The following is an 18,923-nucleotide window of genomic DNA, read 5'->3' on the forward strand; positions in this document are numbered from 1 at the left end:
GAGCTCGATTGAGTGTGTTATTTTATGTATATGTTGATACACACCAAGTGAGAAGACTGGCTTTTGACAATTACCAATGGTGTTCACTGGCTTTAATGAAAGAATGGATGTTGTTCCATTCTGTGGATGCAGTTACAGTGAACTTGCGGTTATGCATGGTCTTCCGATTTGGTCTTCCGACAATGGCATGTACACCGAGTGTCAGGTGTGGCGGTTTCAACTTTCCGCCGTGTTCAGTTTTCCGAAGAAGTCAATATGCTTTACTGAGTCCCGGAATACTGAACACGGCGGAAGACTGAAACCGCCACACCTGGTCATGTTCATCGGTATAATACCTTTTTCTTATAATGGCATCACCCAAACACGGAAATAAAACACAGGTGATGATTTGATAATGTGACTGGGTTTCTAAAAAATCACACCGAACATAAACTTACATCACTTAAGCATAGCTACAGCCCCGACCTCCGAATCAGTGAAGCGTCGAACCTGCATGTAGATTATACATTTACCAAATCTGCAGTGCTGAATAGACAGTGACATTTTAGTCACTGCGATCTGGTGAAAATCGGGCGATAATTGTGACCATGATGGAGCATAAACTGGGATTAGCAGTCCTGTTCACATCGTTTTTTCTCTGGCTCTACTTCGACACCGCGTCAGCACAGCGTACAGGGAGCCTGTCTGTGTATACGATATCATCTTTCCAAAACCCAGACATCAACACCAACAAACTGAATCATATTCTTCTTCATAGCCAATCGGGTAGTGTGTACGTTGGGGCGGTTAACGCAATGTACCGGCTCAACAACGACTTGGAACATCAGAGTTATGCAAGTACAACGCCCACTTGCGAAGATGAACGGAATTGTGTAAACCACAATGAAATACTCATTGTTGAACCGTTGAGGAATGCACTGATTACTTGTGGGAGCTACACTGGGCGATGTCAGCTGAGACATATCGAGGAATTGACGGTTACCGCTGATATTGATAACTATGTAGCATCAAATGAAGACAAGACAACAATTGGTATCTTGGCACCGGGACCTGGGAATACGGACTGGTTGTATGTTGCTGCTACTTTTAGAAGTACTTCTCCTAAATTCATTATTCCTCCAGTATCAAGGAGAACTTTGAGGCTGGAAGTACCAGATGCACTACTACTGTTAGCAAGAAAAGACGATGATACAGTCAATTTCAATATCCGCTATCGGAGTGACCCTTTTGACATTACTTATGTGCATGGTTTTTCATTAAATGGCTTCGTTTATTATGTCACTCATCAAAACGGCTTGTCCAAAGTGGTACGGGTTTGTCACCAGGCTGACAGGCCAGTGTCACACCGTCCAAACTTGGATGCCTACACGGAGATTACCATACAATGTGGCCGAGGATCGAGTGTGTTTCCCTTAGCCCAAGCATCTCATGTGGGACCAGCAGGACCCAACATCGCTACGTCATTGGGAATTGACTCAAGTGACTTGATGCTGTATGCAGTCTTCACCAAGGATGACAGCTCGGCTCTCTGTATGTTCAGTATGAGCGACATAGAGGGTGCATTTCTTACCGCTGTTGGTAACTGCGTTAGGGGGACTGGGGGAGTCAGCGTCAGCTATCTGGATATGGAAATAGATGTAGTTCCATAGTAAGTTCCAGAATGTTGTCGAGCGGGGCACATTTCTTATTAAATGTTGACCAACACACGTGTATTTCGCGCCTAGACTTCCCATTTTCAGTTTATTTAAAGGCCTACATGACTAAGTTTGATCCGGAAAAACAAAATCACCATCCGGCTGCCACATTGTCATTGATTTATCAAAAATTCTCAATGTTTTGCAAAAATTTACGAGCCCATTAAGTTGAATGATCTCCCGCCTTTACTTCTTGCAGAATGTTCCTGATACCACTCAATACCTCTGTGAAACAAGAGGGTTGTATAGTTACGCCGATAATCCCAACGCACTGGAATCCACACCTTTGCTGAAACATGCAGGGAGTATGATGTCATCAATAACCACAACAAATGAGCTGAACCATACTGTTGCTTTCATTGGAACTTCAACTGGATCGTTGTTGAAGGTTCGTAACTAATACCACTCTGCGTTTTTTCTTTGTTTTATTTTATTGTATTTTTACAGATTCATGCAAGTTGATATAAGCTTAATTTAAAGCCATTAGACACTTTCGGTAAACAGTATTGTCCAAGGCCCACATTTCGTGTATCACAACTTCTATGTAAAATAACAAACCTGTGGAAATTTTTGCTCCATCGGTCATCGGAGTCGGGAGAAAATAACGGGAAAACCCACCCTTGTTTCCGCACGTTTCGCTGTGTAATGACATGTGTTTATAATAAATCCGTAATTCTCGATAACGAGAGTTGACATTTTTTTAATGTTTTCAAAAATTTAAGCATTTCCTGGCATAATTTTTTTAGAGAAGTCTTTCATCATTTCCTTCAGTGAACCCTGTAAGTTATGTGAACTTTAACAAAAATTCTGTACCGAAAGTGTCCAATGGCTTGAAGTAGGGAACATTAAAAAATAAATAAAAATCTGTTGACTAACAAGTTGCTGACAGTGTAAGCACTTTATGTAGAGGATCGTAAGCCTAACATTTTCATGAGGATAAATAACAAATAGTATCTGTCTAAACCACCGTTTTTTTGTTGTTGTTGTTGCTGTTGCTGTTGCTGTTGCTGTTGTTGTTGTTGTTGTTGTTGTTGTTGTTGTTGTTGGTGTTGTTGTTGTTGTTGTTGTTGTTGTTGTTGTTGTTGTTGTTGTTGTTGTTGTTGTTGTTGTTGTTGTTGTTGTTGTTGTTGTTGTTGTTGTTGTTGTTGTTGTTGTTGTTGTTGTTGTTGTTGTTGTTGTTGTTGTTGTTGTTGTTGTTGTTCACGTCAAATTTGCTTCGCATTCGCATTCGCAGGAAGTATGAACCGGGCTTTACACGCGAGCTTGCACCTGTGCTTATAAGACAAATTCTTCATTCATATTGGTCGACGAGAGCAACGGCTAAAACAGTTCTGCCACATCACGTGATACGCGCGACGCGCACAGCATTACCTTATAAGAAGTTGTTTACCCAATTGGGTCGAGGGCCTTACTATTTCTTAGCTGGAGGGGTGTTGTGTTGAAAGAAATCAATGAACAATTATACTTTGTGCATCTGCTTAACTTTTTGACCAAAGTGTTGATGTTTTTGACCGAACAAGGTATTTATGAATGGGAATGTCGAGGTAAATTATTAAGAACCAGGCCTCGGCGGGTTTAAACCACTAGTTGTAAACCGATTCAACACACTTTGATTCCCTTATTATTTGACCAGGTACACATAGAGGGCGGTACATCAGCCCGGCATTACGAGAGCATTGATCTTGGAGACGCTCCAGTACTCAGGGATATTGCAGTGACTGACACAAAGCAACAGATTTATGTCCTTACCGAACAACAGGTGAATTGATCTTAAAGGAACATTACAGAGTTGTTATTTGCTCACAAAACAGTTGCTGGTAGTGTAAGCACTTTATTTAACCCACACCTCTACGCCACGCTATTGTTAAAGCGCTCCAATTTTTTGCACAAATGTTGGAATAATGGGTACAGCTGGGTGAAACTGTCATAATAGAGGTATTGCAACATCAATAAAAAAAATTGCAAGTGTCTCCTGAAACCCTCTGAAACAACATATCCAAAAGAGTAGGAAAAGTAAGCAGGGGAACTATGCATAGTTTGCGTAAATTACAAATTACCGTTTCCCCCTAAAATACGTATGCACACCCTACACAAAGTGGATTTTTTTTTTCACATACTTTTTGTTCTTCATTGGAATGGTCACTTCATTGTTTCTTAACGAATGGCGCGCACCTCGTGCATTATCCTATACATAATCAACCATAAGTTTAAACTGACAAACCTGTATAAGTTTCAGATCGATCGGCCTCTGGGTCACAAGAAAATGATGAAAAAACGATCACACAACTTTTTAGAGGATTCGGGTACTTTTTTCCACAGATTTACATTAAACTTTCATAGATAGTAATAGTAGAAATCTTTCCTTAAGACATTATTTGCTGAGGTGCTGTAGCTTTTGAGAAACGAGTAAACCAATGTCTTGAAAAAAAAAAAAAAAAAAACGTTTTTACATGCTAAAACAATGTTCGTCTTATGATCACTGAGACAAAAGTTTTTTTTCATGACATCGTTTTACTCATTTCTCAAAAACATACAGCACCTCAGGAAGTATTATTTCCAGGGAAGCTTTGTACCATCGTTATCTTCAAACTGTGCTAGTTTAATGTAAATCTGTGGACATTGTGTTTTGTGTTAGGAAAACGTACATAGCCCTTTAAGCAAACACACACTCAGTGATTATATTTAACTTTTGTTTCAGCTTCTGAAACTAAGAGTTGAACATTGCAATCAGCACACAAGCTGTGAGACGTGTATCGGGATGGACGGAGACCCGTACTGTGGATGGTGCACGCTGGAAAACAAGTAAGAACTCAAAGACACTGGGGTGGATTTCACAAAGAGTTAGGACTAGTCTTATCTCGAGTTAGGACCAGTTACTCGTCCTAACTTAGAACTATCCATGCAATTTGTATATCTCCTGGGACTAGTCCTAATTTAGGACTAGTCGTAACTCTTTGTGAAATCGACCCCTGGACACCTTTGGTAATTGTCAAAGACAAGTCTTCTCACTTGGTGTATCTCAGCACAAAATAACAGGCCTGTGATTGAACTCGAAGTCGAAGTTGCGAGATAATAATGTAAAACAAAAAAACTTGTCACACGAAGTAGTGTGCTTTGAGATGCTTGATTTCGGGACCTCAAAAACTAATTATGAGGTCTCGAAATCAAATTCAAAAAAATTAAAAGGAAAATTACTTTTTTTTTCGAAAACCACGGTATTTTAGAGGGAGCCGTTTCTCACAATGCTTTATACTATAATCAGCTCTCCATTGCTTGTTACTAAGTAAGTTTGTATTCTAACAATTATTTTGAGTAATAGCAAAAAGTGTCTCAGGGAACGATTTCGCCCAAGCAATTTGCATGAGGACAATATTCATACTGAACACATTAATTGGGCAAACTACATGATAATAAATGGTGGTTTAAAGGCACTGGACATGTTTGGTAATTGTCAAAGACCAGTGTTCTCATGCACTTTGTGTTTTGCATTTTTATGTAACTCTAAAATTATTATGTAAGTTCCTTTAACCATTTTTCTTTTAAAGCTTGTGGACACTTTCTGAACAGAATAAACATTAAAAGTTCACACAGATTTACAAATAACTTACAGGGTTTACAGAAGGTATTATGGTGAAACTTTCCTCGAAATATTATTCCATGAAATGCTTTACTTTTTGAGAAATATTAAAACAATATTATCAATTCTCGATATCGAGAACTATAACGGATTTATCTTGAACACATGTCATGACGCGGCGAATTGTGCGGAAACAAGGGTGGGTTTTCCCGTTTATTTCGCCCGACTCCGATGACCGATTGAGCCTAAATTTTCACAGGTTTGTTATTTTATATATAAGTTGTGATACACGAAGTGTTGACCTTTGGGCAATACTGTTTACCGATGTTGTGTGATTGATTTAAAGGATTTGGGTACTTTTTCAATTGTCCATATATTTACATGAAACTCATAGGGTTTGAAGATAATGATAGTGGAAAGCTTCCCTTCAAATCTTACTTACTGAGGTGCTGTAGTTTTTGAGACATGAGTAAAACAATGTCATGAAAATACATTTGTAAATGATTAAAATAATGTTCGTGTCATGAGACGAAAATTATTTTCATGACGTTGTTTAACTTATTTCCCCCCAAACTACAGCACATCAGCACGTAGTATTTTCAGGGAAGCTTTCTACTATCATTATCTTCAAACTGTGTAAGTTTAGTGTAAACCTGTGGGCATTGGGTTTTTTGTCCTAGAAAAATTACATAGACCCTGTAATGAGAACACCCAGTTAATTTCACTAACAACCTCTTCATGTTTCACTGCAGGTGTACCAGACGCTTGGAATGTAAGAGAGCGGACGATTCTACTAACCATTGGCTACCGTATAATGAGACTCAGTGTGTGGCTATTAGTAGTGTACATCCATATACAAGCTTACCGTTTACAGAACCACAGAAATCGGTGAGCCTTGCGAACCTACATTAAAGGAACACGTTGCCTTGGATCGGTCTAGATTGTCTATAAAAAAGTGTTTAAAACCGTTTGTTATGAAGTGTATATGGTTAGACAGATGTTTTAAAAGTAGAATGTAATGATCCACACAAGTATCACTCAAAATTGCACGGTTTTCATTTTACGTCGCGAACTAGCACGGTCGGCCATTTATGGGAGTCAAAAATTTTACTCCCATAAATGGCCGACAGTGTAAGTCGACGAGGTAAAGAGAAAACCATGCAATTTCGAGGCATGTTTATGTGGATCATTATATTCTACTTTTAAAACATCTTTCTAACAATATGCATTTCATAACAAACGGTTAAAAACGCTTTTCAAAGACCAACTCGACCGATCCAAGGCAACGTGTTCCTTTAATACTATTCAAGCTAGAGATTAGTAGTTATATTTTCGTTGAATTGGAAATTGAAAAGTTAGTGTGCAGATTGGAAAACTATTTTGAAATTGGTCAGAAAACACAACATACCTCATTAAAGACCTAGACACTAGCGGTTATTGTCAAAGACCAGTCTTTTCACTTGGTATATCAACATATGCACAAAATAACAAACCTGTGAAAGTTTGAGCTCAATCGGTCTTTGAAGTTGCGAGATAATAATGAAAGAAAAGATGACAACCTTGTCACATGAAGGTGTGTGCTTTCAGATGCTTGATTTCGAGACCTCAAAATCTAAGTCTGAGGTCTCGAACTCAAATTTGTAGAAAATAATACTTCTTTCTCGAAAACTATGTTACTTCAGAGGGAGTCGTTTCTCAGAATTTTTTAAACTATTAACAACCCTCTAATGCTTGTTACCAAGTAACTTTTTATGATAAAAATTATTTTGAGTAATTACCAATAGTGTCCAGTGCCTTTAAATGAAAGGGTGAAATATTTATCTCCTTTTGATGCTCAGGGTTTGTTAGTATCATACTGTCAGTGTTGTTTATTTTATTTTATTTTTTAATTCTTCGGACAAAACAGTAAACCAAGCACATGCCGTCCAGGGAAGGGCAAAACGAAAAAAAAAAGTAATGTGATAAACAAAAGATGTGCTCTCCCAGACTTAGCTCTTAAAAAAATTCACATTTATTTACATTACAGTCACCTGGGGTGGTATTTTTCCAAAGTAAAAGCTTTTGTCATTAAGATATGTGTTTTGTTGAGTGGAATGTAAACAAACAGTTTTAACTGTTTGTTATGAGAACTACTTTTTAAGAACCTTAGTTAATACTAAGGTTCTTAACAAGTAGTTCTCATTTTATTTACAAATTTAAGATTAGACTCCGACCCGAAAGGGGCAATGTTCGTATTGTCAATCGAGTCGCGATATTTGAAGAGAAAATAATGTAGTCTGGACCCGTACACTACCTCTGGGTACCTGATCGATGATGCCTAGTACAGAATTACGGTCACCCAGCAGACTGCACGCACCACGGCTGCTGTGCATGCGGAAGGTCCACTCGTATTACCCTGCACGGTGAATCGCAAGCTTAAAACGTGCCCTCAAAATTCAAACTTTTCACGATTGGCATATACGCTCATGACTGTAGGTTCGCCACGTCTTCCAGGTACCTGGTTGACTTCCCACTCTGGAATCGTTGTAGGGATGGCGTCATGTTTTAGAACAACCCTTCTCATCATGTCAAATGTGCGGTGTATTCCGGATTCGAACCACGACGGCTAGAAGTGTCGCCGCACAGCGCTGAAAAAGACGTCGGACCGGACCAATATTGCTATTTCGCGGCCACAACCGCCCGTACTTGGGACAACTTTATCTATTTTTTAAACATATAAATCGTTTACTAAGAAAATTGTAATATTGTTCAAAAGCATAGACTTATATGTTTGAACAAAAAAAACCATATATATTTCCAGGTGACTTTAAACACTCTAAATCTGCAGTCAAATTTCAAACAAAATTTGGCAAGTAAAAAGCAATTACACAAACGATATACACAAGAACTTACGTATAAAAACATACCACAATACAACTAAGGCCCTTAAAGGATTCGGGTATTTTTTCAAAATGTCCACAGATTCACACCAAACCTTCAGGGCCCGAAGACAATGACAGTAGAAAACTTTCCCGAAATACCACCTACTGAGGCTCTGTAGCCCCTTAGAAATGAGCAAAACAAGTCACAAAACAGTTCCCGTCCAACTTGGGTCTCGGTCTTAACAATAAAGGATGATCTCAATATTTCAACTATTACCTTTTTATGGCCAAAATAGACATCGTAGCTACCGGTTAATAGCCATTTTACTCTAAAAAATTGCATTTAGTAATGAATAACTCGAGTCTAAAATGCACCCGGCCGCGTGGCTTTTTACGCCGAGAGTCAAAAAGGGCATATCTATTATAATGACCTCTTGACGCCAGTGACGATATTCCACTAGTTGGGTTGAACACAGTTCTCCAGCTTTGTAAAACTGAGGGCGCTATTTTCCTAACCAAATAACCGCCACTGACATCACGATTTCTTTGTTGCGCAGGTTTGTTTGACCTCACGTTTTTTTCCAGAAATTTGGCTAGAAGTGTTCTGTAGAAAAAACATGTTACCATGTTTTAACGTGAGATAAGAGACTCGTTATATTTTGTTTATGTTTCCTATGGACTACAGCTATTATAAAACTGTTATCAATATATTTGAGATCATCCTTTATTGGCTGTTTAACCAATCTTTCTGTAAAAATGTATATATATTATACTAAGCGCCTTGAGAACAATGTCGGTAGATACATGCGCTATATAAGATTTCGATATTATTATATTAAACGATTGTTAACCCTGAATCCACATAATAATATTTTTCCATGAGCTATAAATAAATAATGGTGTAATTCATCTAACAATTTCAGATCGTACTGACTATAAAGCGCCTCCCCGAACTTCAAGATGGCGAGACCTACTCTTGCAAGTTTAATGATCTGCCAGTGTATCAGGGAACGACAACTGGAAATACTGTCGCTTGTAGCATTCCTCCACCAATTGCTCGGCCAAACCTCCCTCCAAATGGTATATACCCAAGTTGGCATAACTCTAAATTGTTCTATGCAGTGTTATTATAAGGGAATCAATGTGTGGTGAAGAGGTTTTCAACTAGTGATTTAAACCCGCGCCGAGGCCTGGACTTGATAATTTTACCGAGACGAAGTCGAGGTAAATTATCTAGAACCAGGCCTCGGCGGGTTTAAACCACTAGTTGAAAACCGATTCAACACACTTTGGTTCCCTTCATAAATACCTTTTCGGTCATAAAACATCAACACTTTCAGTTAAAAAAGTAAAATGAATTCAAAAATTATAATTATTCAATGATTTCTTTCAACACAACACCCCTCCAGCTATGAAATGGTTAGGCCCTCGGGTAAACAACTCCTTATAAGGAGCTGCTGTGCACGTCACGCGTATCGCGTGATGTTGCACAACTGTTTCAGCCGTTGCTCTCGACCAATAGGAATGAAGAAACTGTCTTATACGCACAGGTGCAAGCGCGCGTGTCACGCCCATGTTATAACACTTTTTACTGGTGTTATGTTAACCGTTCAAACAACACCTCGTGATGCCCTCTCGACCAATCAGAATGGATAAACTGTCTTAGTTATTTATGAATTATTATTATTATTATTATTTATTCGCCCATTTCACAAAGAACAATAACAATACATGTAATTGCAAGTAAGAAGATGGTAATAGGACAAAAAAAAAAAAAAATATGTTGAACAGAACTACATAAATGCATACATGCTAATTATGGCAACTAAAGCACTGGTCCTGAATGAAGATGATTGACATAAGGTTTGGATACAACAAGAAACTTGTGAATAATAGATGAGAGAGTAAGGGTAGATTGTGAAAGGACAGCAAACATGGTGGGAGAGGGAAGAGCAGGGAACTAGGGATAGAGACAACCCATTTCAAGCTGGCCATGATTAACAAAAGAGTACTTAAACCCTGTGACTCTAAAGTGCTGTATGTTATAGCCAAGGGTTATTTCCTGCTTTGCGGAAGGCCAACTGTATTTTGCTTCCCATTTACTTTCATTTAACAAACTCCGTCGGAAAAGGGTCATCTTTCCTTTCTCACAATGTTTCGATTTTGTCAAATGCTATGGTGATTCAAATGTACACACAGCCAAACAGTACTTTCAGTCTGAAAGTAGTAGAAACTTTCCCTTGAAATTTTACTCATTGAGGTGCTGTAGTTTTAAAGAAATGAGTAAAACACATAATTTTCGTCTCAGTTTTAGCATGTAAAAACGTATCAACCTGTTATGCTATATAGTTTTGGTATAATATCATAACGGGTTTAATGAGATTTTACATGCTAATTTTCGTCTTCCTGAGACAAATTGTGTGACTTGTTTTACTAATTTTTCAAAAACTACACAACCTCAGTTAGTTATATTTGAAGGGAAGGTATCAACTATCATTATCTTCAAACCATGTATAAGTTTAGTGTAAATCTGTGGACATCTTAAAAAAAGTACCCGAAAAAAGTCAGGCTCAAAATGAGAACTGCCTGGACAACTTTTAAATAGCATACTAAATACGGAATGTACATATTTAAACGAGAGAGCACTGCATTTCGATGAAATTCTCTGCCTGAACCATTATAACTTTGTATGTATTTCCTTTCGCGTTGGCAACTTTGTACTCCGTAAATTAATGGGCAGGTGTGTATACATGGGTGGCACGGTTGGCTTTTCCGTAAAGCGCTCGCCTCTCACCAAGGTGACCCCGGTTCGATTGCCGGTCGGGGCCATATGTGTGTTGAGTTGTGCGTTGGTTCTCTGCTGTGCCACGAGGGTTTTCCAGACTATCCGGTTTTCCTCCCTCAGGAAAAAAATCAAACACTTTCGATATTGGCTGTGCTCCGTGGTCATTATGGGTTGATGTGGCTGGCAGCTGAATGCGCCCTTGCATGCCTGCTTCTCGAACACGTTGTAGCCGCGTCCTTCGCAATTCAGCTCTTAGCTGCGAGTAAGGATGATTAGCCCCCCAAATTATTATTATTATTATTATATTATTATTATTATTATTATTATTATTACATAATGACTGTCTCACTACGGCCTTTTCGAAGCCACAGGTTTAGCTTCGGCTCAGTCAAAAGCCCTGTCAACCTTCATGGAGCTCTTGCTAAAACAAAACCTCACGATTTCAAAATGACTGAAGGAGCCCGAAGCATAATGCGTGGTTTCAAAGGGACTCGTGTTCAAATTTTCTGTTTTACAGAGGACCATGTGTACATGCAGCTTAGTGTTGTTTCATCGGTTTCCATGGTGGCGTTTATCTCCACCGAGTTCACTTTCTATCAATGTTCACGGCACAAAAGGTAAGTTTGATCCCATTGTATACTTGCATTCCACTCTAAGCAGACAAAAACCCATTTCTGATGAGCGGGCCATGAAAAACCATGGCACACTAATACACTATTACTCTAGGTAGGCTACACACTATACACCCAACACAGGGGGGATTTGGGTGCGTTCGTTTAGCTGCCCTGGGTAGACCTCGGTGTGTGGCGGGTTTTTTTTCCCCAGGAAAACCGTGGGTTATTATCTGCACACGTTCGTCCTGGGAAAAAAACCGCCACACACCGGGGTCTACCCAGGGAAGCTAAACGAACGCACCCATTGCTGCATTATTGGGGCATGGATTGGGGGGGGGGAGGAGGTGGAAGGAGGATTTCAAGTAAAGACATTTTGTTACTCATGGCATCCCCATTGCTTTACTAAATACATGCTTGACTGAAAAAGAGGACAAACACAAGACCTTTAGTGTTCTCTTCAGACGCTCCAATCAAGAAGTCGAAGAAAATCTCCACCCCCTTACCTCAACATTAAGAAACTCTTTGCAAGCTTCGGTGAGGCCTGCCAGCTGGCACCTTCAAGCCTATAAGGTTAATATCTGATGACAGACAAGCAGCTTGCCTGGCATTTTCAGTGCAGCAGTACGTTGGTACATGTTATATACTGCTAAGTATTGCTTTCAACATTAGTCTATGGGGAAATCCCCTGGAACTTTGAATCTTGAAACTTGATATGGATGTAGCATATAAACCGGATAAGTTAGGCCACTCAACTTCTCCATTATGTTTCTCTATCGTATAATTGAGGAAGTAAAAAGAAGGCTTTCTACTTTATTCATGAGAGGAGTAATTAACAAAAAACGTTAATTGTGCCCAACAAAAAACATGGCTATCTCTCTCCTATGCAGGGTTCAAAGAATGTAAATCCCCTTTCGGTGTTAAAAGTTTATTTTTGTTCAGGGGATGCATACTGTATAATATATTATTCCCGCTGTTGTACAAGGTTTGAACTTTTATTACAATTATTTACTTTGAAGCAATCCCACAACATCGGTAACAGTGTTGTCCAAAGGCCCACACATCGTGTATCACAACTTATACATAAAATAGCGAAACTGTGAAAAGTTTTGGCTCAATCGGTCATCGGAGTCGGGAGAAAGTAACGGGAAAACCCTATCTTGTTTCCGCACGTTTTGCCGTGTCATGACATGTGTTTAAAATAAATCCGTTATAATCGGTATCGAGGATTGATAATTGTTTTAAAGTTTTCGCAAAAAGTAAAGCATTTCATGGAACAATATTTCAAGGGTAGTCATTCACCATTACTTTCTGTAAACCCTGTAAGTTATTTGTAAATATGTGAACTTTAAATTGTTGTTCTGTTCAGAAAGTGTCCAATGGCTTATAATGGTGGTTGCCAAGGGTGGTGACAATACTCCAGGTCGCTAAAATATTGGTGTTAATTTAAAAGATCAATTTTGCCGCATGCCCGAAATTAAATGATGTCATTATTATTATTATTATTATCATTATCATTATCATTATCATTATATCATTATCATTATCATTATCATTATCATTATCATTATTATTATCAATCATTATCATTATCGATATCATTATCATTATCATTATCATTATCATTATCATTATCAAACATTATCATTATCGTTATCGTTATCGTTTTGTTATCGTTATCGTTATCGTTATCGTTATCGTTATCGTTATCGTTATCGTTATCGTTATCGTTATCGTTAACGTTACGTTATCGTTATCGTTATCGTTATCGTTATCGTTATCGTTATCGTTATCGTTATCGTTATCGTTATCGTTATCGTTATCGTTATCGTTATCGTTATCGTTATTATTATTATTATTTCCTCTTATTAATCAAATGAATTTCTCCACGTTTTATTGACACATTGGGAATTGATTGTATCTGTACAGTTGTGGCGAGTGCGTAACAAGTTCTTGGGACTGTGATTGGTGCGTATTTGACAATACATGCGCCCATCAAAGTACTGACTGTTCCAACGAATTCTCCATTGTCAACGGTCTCAATGTTGGTGATGTTATTATATTATTTTCTGTTTGTTTAAAGGCACTGGACACCCTCGGTTAATGTCAAAGACAAGTATTCTAACTTTGTGTATCCCAACAAAATGCATAAAATAACAAGCCTTTGACAATCTTGGCTCAGTTGGTCATCGAAGTTGCAAGAGAAAAATGACACACGGCACGTACAGGATATTTGGAGATTATAAATTAGTATACTGATATAAATTATAAACATATCAAATAGAGCAAATAAAGTTTGAGGAAGTATTTTATAACTATTTGAAACGCATCAAAGGCAGTGGACACTGTTATAAATACATAAATAAATGAAGCATCTGAATGCACACAACTTCGTGTGACAAGGGTGATTTTTTCCATTATTATCTTGCAAGTTCGACGACCAATTGAGCTCAAGTTTTCACAGGTTTGTCATTTTATGCTTATGTTAAGATACACCAAGTGAGAAGACTGTTATTTTTATAGACAATTACCAATAGTGTCTAGTGTCTTTAAAAGTAAAACCAGCAAACTCATCTGTGTTTCCTGTTGATAGTTTGTTTGTTCAGGATCCAATTACAAGGCCCTTCCTGCTTTTGTTTTGTTAAAATTATTATGTGCAACAGGATCTTTTGTGAAAAGTGCATATACATTTACTCGTCGTGTTATGTTTTTTGTCATCGGTTTGCTTTTTTTTTCCAATTCGATTCAATAGGGTTTATTCAAAATATCACAAAATACCCGACAGAAGTTAAACAGATCTAAACTGGCGTGTTTACATTCGTTATTGTAAACAACTAAAAAAAACATCAACACCCTGACTTAAAAAGAGAAGAAAAGCTGTAGGCATATGCACAAAATATGATAACATATTGATTAAATTTGATAAAAGTTTGAAAACAATTTACCCAACAGATACAGAAACTTGTTATTTAAATCACCGTTAATTATACAGTTTCACTAATGCTGGAACACTAGGCTCTCGTGTGAAAAGTGTCTACAATTTCACTCGTTGTTTTATGTTTTATGTGGCTCTACTTTAGAATCCTGCTGGGGCAGCAAACCGAGGACCAACCTTATGTCCTCAGCTACAACCGCAGTATGGGGAGGTTCTTGTTCCAGTCGACATTCAACAAGAAATACAAGTCAATGTCTCCAACATACCAGACTCCAACGAGGTTTGTCACATGTTGTTATAACTTAAAGGCAGTGGACACTATTGGTAATTACTCAAACATTTTATTAGCATAAAACCTTACTTGGTCTCGATTAATAGAGACCTGTTGATAGTATAAAACACTGTGGGAAACGGCTCCCTCTGAAGTGGAGTAGTTTTCGAGAAAGAAGTAATTTTCCACGAATTTGATTTCGAGACCTTAAGTTTAGAATTTGAGGTCTCGAAATCAAGCATCTGAAAGCACACAACTCCGTGTGACAAGGGTGTTTTATCTTTCATTATTATCTCGCGACTTCGACGACCGATTGAGCTCAAATTTCCACATGTTTGTTATTTTATGCATATGATGAGATACACCTAGTGAGAAGTCTGGTCTTTGACAAATACCAACCGTGTCTACTGTCTTTAAAGACACTTGACAATATTGGGAACTGTCAAAGACTATAGTCTTCTCACTTGGTGTATCTCAACATAATGCACATTACTCGTTACCGAGAAAGGTTTTATGCTAATAATTTTTTTGAATAATTACCAATAGTGTCCACTGCCTTTAAAGGAACATTACATAAACGGTAGGAAGCACAATTGTGAAGACCATGGCCAGATTAATATGAAACTTAAATGGTCTATAGAACGCGTCCCTTTAAATATTTCTGACTGAAATGTCATACTATTTTGATGATAAATAGTTAATCTAATTTCACGTTTGGAGTGGCGTCAGTATATGTGAAAGGGGTATTACGCTCAGGTCGTAAATAATCGCCGACTGAAAGTTAAGATTATAAACCACAGAGGGCTTATAATAATAAATAATTTATTGAACTTATAATGCACTCTCTCTATGACCAGCCTTTTCTAGACAGGATGTGTTCTTAGCACCAAGTGAAGCAGCTAGGGGATGTATGCTCGGAGTTAAACAGCTACTTGGGCGGATTGTGTTGAACGGAAATGCTGTTTTAACTTGTTTATAATGCACTTGGTCACCATTTTAATGTATGTTTGATATTATGGTGTACACTTCTAAAAGTTTCGTAATAATCGATTAAAAAAACAGCTACCAACCTACAGGTTTTGAAAAAACTAAAAACACTTCTGCTGTTGACGGCGCGCGTCAAAGGACAATGCTTTGACGTCATTTGTGGGAGTTTGCTTTGTAATTTGTGACATCCACGCTCCAACAAAGCGGCTTTAAAAATTGGAGCTCCCAACTGTGACGTTTTGAGAGTAATTACGTAACGGAGCATTTCGCAAATCTTTAAGAAAAGCGATGGATAAGGAGATTCAAAATGTTTTCTTTTTACACAATTGAAATCTATTTATAATCATATGACTCGATTTCCTTATTCATTGAAAACATTTGAAATGAAATTCAGAAAAGTTTACGACTTGACATTTTCGTTCGAGCAGGTCTTTAAGAAAGTTGGTTCAGTGATAATCATGTTACAAAGCGCCTTGATCTACTTTTAATGATATGTGCATTAAAATAGGCAACAAAATGTTTAAATTATTAATGGCAATGGACACTATTGGTTCTAAAAATAATAAGCAAACAAACTTACCTGGTAACGAGCACTGAAAAGATGTTGAAAGTATAAAACATTGTGAGAAACGGCTCCCTTCGATGTCAGGTAGTCTTTGAGAAAGAGGTAATGTAATGGTGTTTTGTTCGTTTATTATTCTCTAGTAATACTCAATGACTTAAATACGCCCAAACTTTCTTGAGGTAATATCCTTGTATCTTCAGACCAATATTGTCTGACGTAAGACAATCATTTTTTGTTTTTACTGAGACAATGCACGAGTGAAACATCCTTGTTTACTGTTGTAACTCTCATAGCTCATTCTTTTTCATGCTAGCTCAACTATAAGTGTTCCTTGTTAATTGACAACCTGCAACAGAGTGTCAAAGCTACTAGAGTATCAGATGACGTCATCATATGTAATAGTCGATCGGTAAGTATTACAAGTTGCTAAAAAGGATAAGTAATAATACATTATAGACTGTGCAAACATATTTCTTTTCGCATATTTAATGTCAAATAGCTATATCATGTTTTTGTTTGTCTAAAACATTTCGTATTAAAGCACCGTTAATAAGGATCTACTCATTGTATCTCGAGCAAGTCACAACTGTGAGAGCTCTCACTGACCAATTGGTTTATCATCTGCCACATCTGGAAATCAAATCCACTGGACCTGCTATCCTGTACTGGGGCATCTGTCAACACCTTAAAGTGGAATCGCAGACTTTGGCGCCCAATTTAGCCTGGGGTTTGGAAAATAAAATTAGTTAGTCCGTAAGTGCGTGTCTTGCTGCCACTGTACAGTTTGTGTGTGGTAAAAAAAAAATATATTATTTGTTTTTCTTCCAAAATTAAGTAAATACCATCCACATCTGCTCAGGATTCTTATAGCATCCATAGAAAGTAAGAGAAGGCATACACACATTTTTGTCTTCATATTTCTAAACTATATTAATATAATATGCACAGAACCCATGCATTGTGAGTGTTCTCACTGATCTACGATTGCACGTTGACAATATATAGGGGGCGCTTTCCAGGGTTATACCCTCAAATCATATCAAAAAGTAATAATATTAATTTGTCCCAAATGCAAATTTAACATCATTACAATTAACACACATAATAAACACAACTCTTACCTAGAAGATCACAGATGATCAATTTCTGAAAACATTTGTTGTTTTCCTTTTAAGTACACGTATGAGGCGGATGATGTGAATGAGTTTGTTGCGCAACTGTCAATAAGTTGGAACAATGACCGGGAGCTGGACGATTTCAACAAATTCAACGGTGAGCAAAAATACAATTTTGTTGTACACAAAAACGGACACCTTTATACGGAGGCTTTTTTATAGGATTTATTATTTTGCCAGGGCAAATAACTTATCCGGGCGAATAACTACTTTGTCCGGGCGAATTAAATTTTTGCACGGCTCATTTACTATTTCGCCCGGGCCAATTATTATTTTGCCCTAGCCAACTACTATTTTGCAAAGGCCAAGTAATATTGCCCGGTCGAACTACAATGTTGCCTGGGCGATTTACTATTTTGCCCGGGCCAATTAATTTTTTAACCGGGCCATTTACTCATTCTGCCCGGGCCAATTACCTTTTAGTCTGGGGTCAATTACTTTTTTTGGCAAGACGAATTACTTAGCGCGAATACACAAACGCTGAAGAATGTTTGACTAAGTGCATTTGTATATTACTGGTGAAATGCTAAACACCCAGTTACTTCCCCTCTGAGCTTTCTTTCCTATCGATTCGGGAGAATTGCTGAAACACGTAGATTTTATAATTTTGGAAGGCTTATATGGGCAGCCATTGGCCTTTAGTTAAAGCCATTATACACTTTCGGTACAGAAAAAAAAAAAAAAAAATTCACAGATTTACAAATAATTTACAGGGTTTACAGAAGATAATGGTGAAAGACTTCTCTTGAAATATTGGTCCATGAAATGATTTGCTTTGTGAGAAAATATTGGTTTTCCCGTCATTTTCTCCCGACTCCGATGACCGATTGAGCCTAAATTTTCACAGGTTTGTTATTTTATATATAAGTTGTGATACACGAAGTGTGGGACTTGGACAATACTGTTTACCGAAAGTGTAAAATGGCTTTAAATACAAAAACATACAACAATGTATATACAGATTCTCAATTCAGTGGAAGTGAGTATTTCAAGAAATGTGTCATTCGTTTTTGCAGTTACGCTTTACAAATGCCATGTAGATCGGCTGGACTGCAGTCGATGTTTGTCAGTAGACACTGCAAGACCGGAACTGAAATGTCGTTGGTGTGGTACCCAATGTGCGAACATAGAAAACACAGTGTGTTCGAACAGCGCTTTAGCACCAGGTGGTCAGTGTCCGGCACCATATTTAGAAAGGGTAAGAAAAAGACGTACGCTCTAAAAACTCCAGGGTCAGAATTGACCGGGATTTTGGTCCAAGGGGACCAGACCAATTTCTGGGTCAGTTTGACCCGGAATCTGTGTCATTGTGACCCGGAATCCGTGTAATTTTGACCAGAAGTTTGGTTAAAAGCGGTGATTTGAGTCGGATTCCGGGACACATTGTGACGGATTCCAGGTCAAACTGATCCAGAAAATGGGTGGAGAAAAACAGAATAGTTTTAACATTTTGAAAACATCT

General features: G+C 37.9%; 2 protein-coding genes across 2 annotated transcripts in view; both read left to right on the forward strand.

The window, feature by feature from the left end:
• Positions 1-258: 258 nt before the first annotated feature.
• On the forward strand, positions 259-1,698 carry LOC117299296 (plexin-A4-like). The gene has a single exon (XM_033782794.1). It carries the CDS (start codon positions 588-590, stop codon positions 1,647-1,649), a length of 1,062 nt encoding a protein of 353 aa, XP_033638685.1. The 5' UTR covers positions 259-587; the 3' UTR covers positions 1,650-1,698.
• A 235-nt stretch (positions 1,699-1,933) lies between these two features.
• LOC117299295 (plexin-A4-like) overlaps positions 1,934-18,923 on the forward strand; it is a 41,533-nt gene continuing 24,543 nt past the window's right edge. The window contains exons 1-11 of the mRNA XM_033782793.1: positions 1,934-2,082; positions 3,328-3,453; positions 4,393-4,496; positions 6,024-6,159; positions 9,056-9,212; positions 11,435-11,534; positions 13,458-13,572; positions 14,609-14,743; positions 16,600-16,695; positions 17,462-17,558; positions 18,478-18,659. Of these exons, the coding sequence (XP_033638684.1) occupies positions 2,002-2,082; positions 3,328-3,453; positions 4,393-4,496; positions 6,024-6,159; positions 9,056-9,212; positions 11,435-11,534; positions 13,458-13,572; positions 14,609-14,743; positions 16,600-16,695; positions 17,462-17,558; positions 18,478-18,659 (1,329 nt within the window). The 5' untranslated portion in view covers positions 1,934-2,001. The remainder of the gene's footprint in view (positions 2,083-3,327; positions 3,454-4,392; positions 4,497-6,023; positions 6,160-9,055; positions 9,213-11,434; positions 11,535-13,457; positions 13,573-14,608; positions 14,744-16,599; positions 16,696-17,461; positions 17,559-18,477; positions 18,660-18,923) is intronic.

The sequence above is a fragment of the Asterias rubens genome, chromosome 14 (genome assembly GCF_902459465.1).
Source record: "Asterias rubens chromosome 14, eAstRub1.3, whole genome shotgun sequence".
NCBI classification, from domain to species: Eukaryota; Metazoa; Echinodermata; class Asteroidea; order Forcipulatida; family Asteriidae; genus Asterias; species Asterias rubens.

Coding starts and splice junctions, on each gene's coding strand:
- LOC117299296 (XM_033782794.1), top strand. CDS start 588: ATGATGGAGCATAAACTGGGATTAGCAGTCCTGTTCACATCGTTTTTT.